Source organism: Myxine glutinosa, chromosome 9 (assembly GCF_964187855.1).
Source record: "Myxine glutinosa chromosome 9, kmMyxGlut1.1, whole genome shotgun sequence".
Classification (NCBI taxonomy): Eukaryota; Metazoa; Chordata; class Myxini; order Myxiniformes; family Myxinidae; genus Myxine; species Myxine glutinosa.
Window position 1 is genome coordinate 22,542,322 of NC_136269.1, and position 12,304 is coordinate 22,554,625.

Consider the following 12,304-nt stretch of genomic DNA (forward strand, 5'->3'; position numbering starts at 1 on the left):
CTGGTGTGTGGGTGTATCTACGCATAAGGAAGAAGGCTATTGAAAATTGGGTCGCCACGTCAAAAGCCAAAATGGCCACTGCCATGTATGTCTGAACCTTGTGAGCGGAATATCTTGGAAAAATAAGCGAAGTACCAACTTCTAATCTGGTGTGTGGGTGTATCTAGGCATAAGGAAGAACGCTATTGAAAATTGGGTACCATGTCAAAATCCAAGATGGCCGCCACCATGTATGTCTGAACCTTGTGAGTGAAATATCATAGCATGTTTTCTGCGTCTTCCACTTTGTCAACTCACATCACTTCCCCGACGGGGGACCTAGGTGTAACGCTTGTTTTCATGTCGATGTCAATTGGCCATTCCACACCAGGATGAATTACATGGGTATGGTGACTGGTCACAAATGCAGTGGCTCAGGCTACTCTGAACTCCTCATTGAGGCTGGACTTGTCACCAGTGGCTGCCTGAATAGTGTGCTGAGTGGGAAGGCACATGCTAAAGCCCTGTTCTGTCTCAAAACAGTCAGTGAAGCCATGGAACGGTTGTTAATTGAGAGATTCACTGAGGAGGAGAAAGTTGAGGTCACTAACCCTGAGGCCCTGCTCAATCTCATGCAGACCTGTAGTCGCGAGACCCTCGACCTTACTTTGCAGGACCCTTCCACGCTCACCATCCTCGAGAAGTATGTGGCCAATGAAGACGAGATGCGCTCAGCCCACCTCGGCAAGACCGCTACATTCTGGCTCAGCGTGATGGACCATACCCGTCTGATCCTAATGTTGCAGTATTCTGTGAAGACTAACAACTTGGCCCTCTTCCACAAGTGCAATGGGGATATGGCAGACCTATTATTTGCATATGATGGGCCAAACTACTCCAGGTAACTGTCATTTCAGCCTAAAATGTGCATCTTTAAATTAGTATGGTGAGTAAACTAGTAGAAATGATTTCATTATCTGATTTGTAGTCGTGATGAAATAGTTACTTGCATCCTTTCTATCCCTCCACAGGTACTTGGTGTGGCTGGAGGTGTTCTGACAAATATCAATCGGTCTCATCCTGGAGCCAAGGATCTGCTGAAGAAGGGTGGCATCGCGGTGGCACGGTCTCTCATTCCTGGTGCTCTCAGCGCGGTGGACAAGACTATGGAGGAGACCTTCATGAAGTTTACCAAGTCAGCAGGTACTGAAATACTATTGCTACTTTGGTGTTTTAGATGAAAGTTCGTATTAAAATATTTTCTATCACTCCATTATTTATCTCTCCAGGTGGATTCGTAGTGCTCTTCTCCATGTCCGGTGCCTACCAAAGATCGTGCCGTACGACATCAACCTGTGCTTCGTTCTTTGAGAAGATGCTAGAGATGTGTGGCCTAATCGACGACCCGGACTGTGAAGGCTGTAAAACGCTGTGAGCTGAAGAGAGCTGAGATCAAGAAGTCTGAGGAGGCAGTTTGGCGTACCATCTCTGCTATTCGCAACTTCACCAATCCTTTCTTTTTGGTCGACAAGGACCATCTCTACAGCCTGGCGTCTGGTGCTCCTGCTTCCCCGGAGGTGGAGTTGGATGCGCTCAATGCTGAGTCAGCTGGTAAGGAGGCCAAGAAAACATTCATCCGAGATCGTTTCGTGAATGGCTCTTCTGAGGCACTGTTCTTTGAGCCAATCAAGAAGCAGAAGTTGAAGACGATAGAGGCCTCCAACAAGACAGTCAAGCTCACTTCCTCTCAGGGAAAGGTATGTAACCTCATCATCTGAATATACATATAACAATAGTATAACATTGTTGCAATACAATATGCATGTCTAAGTGAGGTCTAAAAAATTGTTCCCATGTTCATCTTTGCAGGTTATCCAGTACCGTGAGCAAAGTGACCTCGCTTTCATGCTGCTCATCAAGTCTCAGCACTTGGACGAGCCCCTGAATCTTGACGAGCTGATGTGATACTCGCTCACTCCTGTCCTTCACAGTCTCGGCACCGCCGACGGGTTCTTCAAAAAGACAAACAAGGCCGCGATGCTTCATTTCTTGATGGAAGATGTTCCTGAGGATGTGCCTTATCCAAAAGATGCCCTCTACATCCAGGATGCCCTGAGGAACCTTCCCCCAACGTTTGTTGATATTTGTCTTCAGACTCTGGAGTCCAGATCAACTGGTGGCAAAGAAGAATTTTGTCTTCTCAACTGATTCATACCATGCTGACTCCATCAAGGCTCAGGAGAGATTGCGCCGTTGCTTCTCCCAGCGGTATATCCTGGAGGGGCCGGCAACAAGTAAGCCGAGTGACTTCAAACTATTCCTGGTGAACAAGCAGAATAAGACACAGCTCTGTAACCTACTACTGCAGGTGTGGCAGAGCAAGGCAGCGACATCTCGGCTCGAGAAAAGTGGGACAACGGTGGCTTGTGGTGGAGGCGTATCAGCTGGACTCATTAGATGGCAACGTGAGTATATTCAATTTCATATGATGCAGCTGTAAGCCTTTTTTACCAAATGCTCAGCACTGTAAGGGCACCATTTTTAATTCTCTGTTTCAATAGGTTCGGACGGACATGAGAAACGGAGAATAATCGCCAGATTGTGAATGTTAGTGAACTTGCGGAATCGAAGGGAGTGGACTACTGCACCACGATACTTGCTCGGCCTGTGCGTGTTCACAGGGGAAGATGTAATAAGTGCCTTCAAGGGCAAGGTCGGACCCCTGAATAAGCTACAGAGCCACCCCAAGTACCATGCTACCTTCAGGTGAGTGTTTTCTTTATTTCAATTTCAGTACTATTTCATGACGATCAAGTAATTGCTGAATATACGTAACACTACATCATGATTTTTGCAATGTACCATTGTATCTTTTTCAGAAAACTCGGTGATGAATGGTCTGTAAAACCAGAGGTGATGGATGACATTGAGGCATTCACGTGTCTGATGTATGGCCAGGCCCGGGAAAAGTCTGTCAATGCCGTACGCAGCAGATAGTGGGGGAGGACTGAAGCAGATAGTGGGGGAGGACGAGCAACTCACGACCAAACCTAAGGTGGACCTCTCTCCGGTACCACCTTGCAGAGCAACCTTGTCCAACACGTTGACCGTGTGAACCACTGCCTTGCCAACTACAAGCGAGCTGACAAGACGATCTTCTGGTGCCCCAAGTCCTATCATCCTGGACAAGGTTGGGAGAAGATGGAGGAGGGTATCTTGCAGCCTTTGTGGTCGTGTGGCCCCATCCTTCCTCCTTCCCTCGTTGACTTGGTAGCGAAAACTGCTGAGGAGGTAGAGGAGGATGGAGGATGAAAGGGAGCAAGAGATCGATTATGAGGAGCTACTCAATGACGATGATTCGATATACAGTAGTGCGATGAAAAAATGACATTGTTTACCGCTTCTGTAGCTTGACCTGTCGCGCAAGATGAGAACATTAGTGGCATAGTTTCCTTCTTATGTTCATTTATTGAATTCATAGTGTGTTATATTGGCTTATTTAACCATAATTACTCACAATTATTATTTCCAGTACGGTATGCATGGGCATCTTTTAGTTTGGTATATTTGAAGTAAGATTTTGAATGTAAGTTTTACTGATTTTTTTGCATACTTTTCGAGTTTTATTGTATTAATCTTGTTTAAATCATGAAAATAACCCTCAAACGATTCCTCAAGCCAGAATTAGCCGGAAAAATGGGGGCATTTGTCTCTGTATGATGTCTAGTTCAAAAGTTATGCCAATTATAGATTTTCATCGGAAATCGATGTTGAAAACTGGTGTGAAAAAAAAAAAAAAAAAAGGATTGATGGAATGAATGGAAGTTTAAACAGGATTACTTTTACTTCCGGATAATAATAATGATGAATGAAATTAGAACGAAGAAATATCTGTCGGCAATTTCCCGTCTGTAGCGATACGTGAACCCCCTCTCCATATTGTTGACTTTTTTGTGACGACTGTCGTCAAACGGAAAAGTAATATATCTTAACGGAAAATAAAAAGCGAATTTTTAATACATGTCTGTATTTTCCCGTTTTCCCTTGAGCTATTTAGGCGGTGTATGATACATTGTCCCCGCGATTTTTTTTATATATCTTGGCATTTTCCCGTGTGTGCGTAAATTTTCTCAATTATTGCTGAAACAAGAGTCTAAAACCATCGATAAAAATTAAATCAGATAGTGAATTCGAGAGAAAATTGTGAGGGTGACTCAATGAATGGGCTTTGTTACAGGCCTTTGAAAATGCATTTCGTTCTATAAACGGAAACCTTCATCGAATTATATTCCCGTTTTTTTTTTTCAACCGAGTCTAAAACCTTGTTCGCAACTGAAAAATAAAATGAGATATCGAATTAGAGTTGAAATAAAACTGTGAGAGAGAGCAAGACACCGCTGGCCTTACAAAAGAGGGCTCAAAACTATGCGAGGAAACAACATAGTGGGTATTTATTTTGGAAGCCTCTCTCAGACCGGGTATAGCCACACCCCCAGACAGACTCGCAGAATCACCTACAGAGAATATAATATAGATGACTTGTAATATCCTCTCCCACCAGGAGAAGCGCTATGTCATCCACAGTTACATGTAGACCTCTTGTGTTCAGACGATTGGGATTGGGTAGAGTCCCTGTATATAGCAATAGATTCCCTACATTGCGTATCCGAAAGATTATGGTTACGTGGTCTGTGTACGCCATATTGTTTCCATTCCTCACGAATCATTCGGTGCCATTCTTTGAGGAAATAATGAATATCACATGATTACATGTTGTTTTGGTGGCAAAATATAATAAAAACATCAACATGGGCGAAAGACCTTTTTTGATGGCAAATAAAATATATATATAGTTTGGGGTTTTTTTTTTTGATTGTTATCCTTTTTCTTGTTATAATTGATTAATTAAATAATTAATTTAATTATTTTAAATCACTCGTTCCTCATGTTCCATAGAAATACAAGTTTGTGTGGCAAGGGTGCCCAGAAGGTGTGAATGGTGTTGGTGTCCTGTTTTCTGAGGAGTTTGTAGACAGTGTGGTGAGTGTGACGAGAGTGAGTGAAAGGTTGATGATGGTGAAAATGATGATTGGAAAGCTCTTGGTGAACGTGATCTCAGAATATGCTCCGCAGGTTGGTCGGAGCGATGAAGAGAAGGACAAGTTCTGGTGTGCAATAGAGAAGCTGATGGAAAACGTGAAGCATAAGGAAGTTGTTGTGGTAGGAGGAGACCTAAATGGACATGTGGGAAGGAGTATGGATGGTTTGAGGGAGTTCATGGGGGTTACGGATATGGTGTGAGAAATGGAGAAGGTGAAAGGATTTTGGAGTTTTCTGATGGAGCTGATTTGTTGATTTGTAATACTCAGTTCCAGAAAGAGGATAATAAGCTTGTTACATACACGTCAGGTGGGTCGATGACAACCGTTGACTACCTGATGGTGCGTAGGCAAGATAGGGGGCACCTCCGGGACCCAAAGGTGATCCCGGGGGAGGAGGCTGTTTCACAGCACCACTTGGTTGTCTGCGACACAAGGTTGAAAGGTGCAAGGAGAGCTCGGCGGGTGAAGTACCAACCGAGAATGAAGGTGTGGAGGTTGAAAGAGGTGACGGTGAGGGAGGCATTAAAAGAGAGGCTGAGTATGATAGAGGATGATGTGGTTGAGCTTGAAAGTGGTTGGATGTCAATGAAAGCTAGTATGTTGGGAGCCGTTGGTGAGGTATGTGGATGGACAAAAGGACCACCGAGGCACCGGGAAACATGGTGGTGGGATGATGAAGTTGGAAAGAAGATTGACGAGAAGAGGAAGAAGTTCAAGGAGTGGCAGAAGGCGAAGGGTACGGGGGCAGAAAAGGAAGAGCATGAAAGTTATAAGGCAGCCAAGAAGGCTGCAAAGAAAGAGGTAGCAAAGGCGCAGATGGCATGTCGGAAAATGTTCGGAGAACGCTTGGATTTGGAAGAGGGTCAGAGAGCGGTATTCAGGATGGCAAAGCAGAGAGCGAAAGAGAGGTGTGATGTGATGTGGGTGAGTTGCTTGAAGGATGAAGTGGGACAAATCGTTGTGGACCCAGATGGAATTAAAGGAAGATAGAAGAGATATATGGAAATACTGTTGAATGCAGAGAATGAATGGGATGGCAACATAGAGAGTAACCCAGTTTTAGGACCGGCAGAGAAGATAACCGAGAAGGAAGTTGAGGAAGCGATTAAAGCAATGAAGAGTGGAAAAGCGGGAGGGCCGACGGGAGTTGTGGGAGATATGTTGAAGGCAGCGGGAAATTGGGGTGTGAAGAGAATGACAGAGATCTGCAATCTGGTGGTGAAAGAAGGCCGCATTCCAGTGGATTGGGAACTGAGTACCCTCGTCCCTCTCTACAAGGGGAAAGGTGATTCTCTGGACTGTGGCTCGTATCGAGCGATAAAGTTATTGGAGCATGGAATGAAGGTATTGGAAAGGGTGTTGGAGAGGAGGATAAGGAAGAAAGTGAAGACTGATGAAATGCAGTTTGGATTTATGCCAGGAAGAGGAACGACAGACGCGCCTTTTATTGTGAGGCAGTTGCAGGAGAAGTACATGGAGAAGAGGAAGAAGTTGTTTTCTTGGGTTTGTTGATCTGGAGAAAGCATTCGATAGGGTTCCACGTGAAGTAGTGACATGGGCATTGAGGAAGTTAGGAGTGGAGGAATGGTTGATCAGAGTAGTGATGGCAATGTACAAAAGAGCGCGCACAGCTGTAAGGACGAAGGACGGGAACAGTGGTGAGTTTGAGGTGAAAGGTGGGAGTGCATCAGGGGTCGGTACTAAGTCCACTACTATTTGTAGCTGTGATGGAGTTGCTGGCTCGGAACGTAAAGGAGGGTTTACCATGGGAGTTGTTGTATGCAGATGATCTGGTGTTGATTGCAGAAAGTATGGATGGACTGAAGGAGAAGATGAACAAGTAGAAGGAATGTATGGAGACGAAAGGTCTGAAGGTGAATATCGGAAAAACAAAGGTGATGGCAAGTGGTAAAGCATGTGGTGAGGTGGAAAGAACTGGGAAGTGGTCCTGTGCTACGTGCAGGAAGGGTGTCGGAGTGAACTCAATTCAATGTACAATGTGCGCTGAGTGGGTTCATCAAAAATGTAGTGGTTTGAAAGGGTCATTAACCAGTATGGCAGCTACATTCAAGTGTAAGGTGTGCACAGAGAGAGCTGCAGATGGAGGAAATGTTGAGTTGGATCTTGGAGATGGTGTGAAGCTGGAAGGTGTGAAAACATTTTGTTACCTAGGAGACATGCTGAATGGAGAAGGTGGATCAGACTCGGCAACGGTTGCTGGAGTGAGATGTGCATGGAAGAAGTTTTGGGAACTGAGTGGCGTGCTGACGAGGAGGGGAGTGTCATTGAAGCTGAAGGGAAAGGTGTATGCTGCATGTGTGAGAAGTGTTATGATTTATGGGAGCGAGACATGGGTAATGAACGGAGAGCAGCAACGAAGGCTGGAAAGGGTGGAAATGCGAATGGTTCGGTGGATGTGCGGAGTATCGTTGAGAGAGAGGAAGACAAATGATGAATTGCGAAAGATGATGGGAATAGAGCCTGTGATGGATGCTGTGAAGAGAAACAGTTTGAGATGGTTTGGTCATGTGTTGAGGAAGGATGAAAGTGACTGGTTGAGAAGAGTGATGGAAATGAATGTGGAAGGAAGTCGATGATGGGGCAGACAGAGAAAGACTTGGCTAAAGATGGTCGAAGAAGAAATGCGGGCCAAGGGGTTAACAAGGGGAGATGCAGAAAATAGGGCAAAATGGAGAACATTGTCATGGGGACCGCTAGGCTAACCCCCGCTCTTGCAGGGAAAATGGCCTTTTAAAATGCCTGTTGTTGTTGTTGTACTCGTTCCTCATGTTCACTTTTGTTTTTTCCTCCACCATGGAAGGTCGGTGGCCCTTCTGGGGCCAAAACACCTCTCCCTCTCTCTCCCCTCCTATCTCTCACCCTCCCTCTCTTTCCACCCACCCCCACCCCTCCTCCCACATCCTCACACCCCTCCCTCCTGGATTGTATAGCAACATGTGGTGAGGCATCACTCAACCCTCCCTCACTCTCTCCCCCTCTTATTTCTCACCCCCCTCTCTTAGTATTCCTGTCAGCAAAGCGACGGGTGGTGTTTGCTCGTATATACAGTATATACAGACTTGGCATTTAATATGGAATATTTTTTTTGTGGGGGTGAACTTACTTTTCAAGATGTCTTTGAACCAAAAGTTCATTGGAATTATGTTGAAATTATTCTAGATTTTGTTAATGTGACCTTTAAAATAAACAAAAACCACATTTGACATTTCGAAACAAATAAATTGATCCTTGAAAGTGATGTAAACTGATATCGAACTCAATTCATGGACAGTACTGTGTTAAACTTCTGTACGTTTTCCAGAAGTATTTCTTTATTTTGCACATTAGCCAAATTTTTTTTTACCAAAAACAAAAGTTAAATTACGACTAGGATTACGGACAGTAAAATTACAGTTCAGTACTTCGTGTAACCCCCACGAGCATTCAGGAGAGCACGTACACGTTGAGTGAGGCATGCTGTTCACGAGATTTGCCAAGGTTTGGACAGGAATCGCTTGCCATGCAGTGACAATAGCCTGCTGCAATTCACGCACAGAGGTCGGCTGCTGGTCCAAGTGGTCGATTTGACGCGTTAATTCTGCCCACAGGTTCTCTATCGGATTCATATCCAGGGACATGGCAGGCCACTCCATATGCTCTACACCACGGTCAGCAAGAAAGTGTTGGATGATGCGAGCACGATGAGGCCGTGCATTGTCATCTTGGAAGACAAAGTTTCCTCGAAAGGCTGCACGAGCAAATGGAAGCAATGTTTCTTCCAGAATGGCCCTGTACTTGAACTGCTTCAGGTTTCCATTCAGAACAACCAGGTCAGTTTTGCCCCCTGCATGAAAAGCATCCCAAACGGTCACCCCACCACCTCCAGCTTGGACTCTTGGCACTATACAATCTTTGTTGTAGGCTTCATGCACTTGTCTGCGCACTCGGACGCGGCCATCTTGACGATAGACCAGAAATCTAGACTCGTCACTGAAGATCACTTGATTCCAGTGTCCTGGCTGCCATTGATGGTGCTCTCTGGCCCACTGCAATCGGCGCTGGTGGTGTTGTCTGGTCAGGCGTGGCTTTCTCAGGGGACGCCTGGCACGATAGCCTGCTTGAACCAGTCGTTGGTTGACTAGCCTTCTGGATACAGGCACATTTGTCAGTTGCTGCCACTCAGCCCTAAGCCGATTAGCTGACTTGGTACGGCTATTGCGGACTAACCGGTGCAGCTGGCGATCATCCCTCCTTGTGGTTCTGTGGGGACGTCCTGGCCTCAGTATTGGAGTAGGGACACCCCTCTGAGCATTTCGTTTCAGGATCTTTGACACCTGACCTTGAGTGATGCCATACTGCTGAGCAATAGCACGCTGTTTCATGCCGTAATTTAGTAAAGCCACCACTCCATGACAAACAGCATTGTCGAGTTGACGGACCATCTCCAGAGGAATCGGCAAGAACATTTGGAGATGTGCAGCAATTGTTTTCCACTAATACAGAACGCAACAACCCTTGTTTTCCCGAATGTGAAGCCAATCATCAAATGCACCTGTCCGTACTTTTGCCACGCCACCTGTGATATAATCCTGTTGTTGACTTCTTGCTGCGACAGACCATCAGTGACATGGTTCTTTTAACAAATAAATCACCAAAGTGTAAAATAAACTCACCAGAATGGTCTACTGAGTTAAGAAAGTAAACCCGTCAAGAAAAAAAAAATATTCCATATTAAATGCCAAGTCTGTATACACTACCGGTCAAAAGTTTTAGAACACCTCACTTTTTCCAGTTTTTATTGAAATTTACGCAATTTAATGTCTCAATGTACTCTGAAATTAAGCATAGAACAAATTTACAATTGGAGATGAAAAAGAAATCATAGAATCATTTTGTTTAACAAAATTCAATTTAAATTTTTGACTCAGCAAAGTAGCCAACTTTTGCATACACAACCGCCGAACACACTCGTGACATTCTTTCTGCAATGGAAATCAAATATTGTTCGGGAAGTTCTTCCCAACACTGTTGCAGAAGTTCCCACAAATGTGTTGCACTTGTCGGTTGCTTTGCTTTCACCCTTCTGTCCAGTTCACCTCAAACCAGCTTGATGGCGTTTAAGTCTGGAGACTGTGCTGGCCATTCCATGATTTGAAGCCTACCGTCTTGTTCTTTCATCGAAGGTAGTTTTGACATAGCCTGGAGGTGTGTTTAGGGTCATTATCTTGCTGGAGGATGAACCCCTGACCAACTAGGCGTATACCAGAGGGTATTGCATGGCCCTTTTCGTTCAGGGTGCCAGTCACTCTGTGCAAGTCGCCGACTGGATCCAGCAAAACAGCCCCAGACCATCACGTATACTTTCGCATACAACAGGCAAGCTGTTGATTCTCAGAAACTTGTCTTCTGATTCTGTTGTGGCTTTGGGTCTGCCAGACCTCTTTCTGTCAGAGTTTCCTCCAGTTTCCAATATACTACTTCCTGCAGTGCAATATTGTCCAAATAATGCTTCAGAGGATGTAATAACTGTCTGTTCCAATACTGCTTTTATACAAACAGGGGGTTTGTAATCAAGTAATCAGCAGAGGTTGGGACACCTGTCGGAATTGTTTGCATCAACTTTCAAGGCTTAATTTACTTACATTGCTGCGGAGCAGCTGTAAGTTGTTAACCCATGACTTGTTCCTTGAAGAAGGCCTTTTTTTACAATATAACTGTGCAATTTACATTATTTTCCCGTTTTTGCTAACCTAAACTTTTTTTTTTAACCTCGAGCAGTTTACTGCTTACCTTTGTGCCATTTCAGGTTATTCACTGGACATTAAACTGCGTAAATTTCAATAAAAACTGGAAAAATTGAGGTGTTCTAAAACTTTTGACCAGTAGTGCAGTTGTGGAAATTACTTGCAGGGCATTCAGAAAGTATTCAGACCCCTTCACTTTTTTCACATTTTGTTATGTTGCAGCTTTGTACTGAAATCGTTTAAATTCATTTTTTCCCCTCATCAATCGACACTCAATACGCCATAATGACAAAGAGAAAACAGGATTTTAGAAAGTTTTGCAAATTTATTAAAAAGAAAAAACTGAAATATCACATAAGTATTGTCACGCAACTCCGATTAACATCAGAGTTGCGGATTGCCGATCACGAAGGCTTTAACTCCCGAGGCGGAAACTCGATGGCGGATTCCAAAACCAAAAGCCCCAAGCCCGCGGAATGGAGGGGAACGGCGAGAGCCCCGCAGCCTTATCTATTAAAATCAACCACCCGGTAAACTGCGTTCAGATATATTGTTACGGGTCGCGGACAAGATGTTACTTTGGGCCGAGCGGATGGTCAACCGCGACCGTTACAGGATCCCCGATTAGCCCGACCCCCAAACGTTGACCAAATCGCGCCACAGGTATTCAATTTGGAAACCTCTAAAGCGACCGAAAGAGAAGGAAGAGAGGAGGAAGACAGAGTACAGAGGAAGAACAGATTTATTATACACACACAAGCAAAAAGGAGCAATCAAGCTATTTACAAGCAATGGACGGAAGAAGCAGGTGACACAGGGAAATCATTAGCTTATACTATGCAGTTTACTTATAAACCCCAGGACAACATTCAAGACAGACGACGTTCACACTTACACGGGGGAAATTGCAGGCAGGTATGGCTTGAGGATGGATGGTTGTTTTGGGAGGCAATGGAGGGTCCAGCGTGGATTGCTGCCTGGCGCGCCCTTTTCGTGGCCTGCGTCCCCTTGGCTGCAGCGGAGCTGGTCGCACGATGGCTCGCAGGCTCGGTCACACCTGCTCGTTCAGGCGTCTTCCTTCTCCCCAGCAACAACGAGCGACAGCAAGCAAGAGGACGGGGTCAGAGCAAGAGGACGGAGTGCGTCCCGCGGCGGTTTATATTGGTTTCTCACCGAACCTTCGCGCACTTTCTCGGGGGTTCCCGCTCCGCCCTCTCTTAGCCAAACCCCTTGTTCTGGGTTGGATGAGCGGGGCCGACTTACTCCTCCCCCCTATGACGAGGGGGGCGACCCGTCTTCTCTAGCCACTCCCCTTGTTCGTAATGGCCGCAAATGTCGAAAACCGGTCAGCAGCTGCAGGTAATGCGCCGTCACGTTGCACAGCAGTTCAGTACTGCAATAAACGGTTGCTGTCAAAGCTCAAGTGGGGGAATCCCTGGCACTTGAGCTGCCATGGATCATCGGAGGGGCCTACGCTTA

The 12,304-nt window shown here is 45.4% G+C and overlaps 1 protein-coding gene across 1 annotated transcript; it reads left to right on the plus strand.

The window, feature by feature from the left end:
* Nucleotides 1-222: 222 nt before the first annotated feature.
* LOC144893596 (uncharacterized) lies at nucleotides 223-1,083 on the plus strand. Its single transcript, XM_078784181.1, has 2 exons — nucleotides 223-880; nucleotides 1,011-1,083. Exons 1-2 carry the CDS (start codon nucleotides 372-374, stop codon nucleotides 1,036-1,038), a joined length of 537 nt encoding a protein of 178 aa, XP_078640307.1. The 5' UTR covers nucleotides 223-371; the 3' UTR covers nucleotides 1,039-1,083.
* The last annotated feature ends 11,221 nt before the right edge of the window (nucleotides 1,084-12,304 follow it).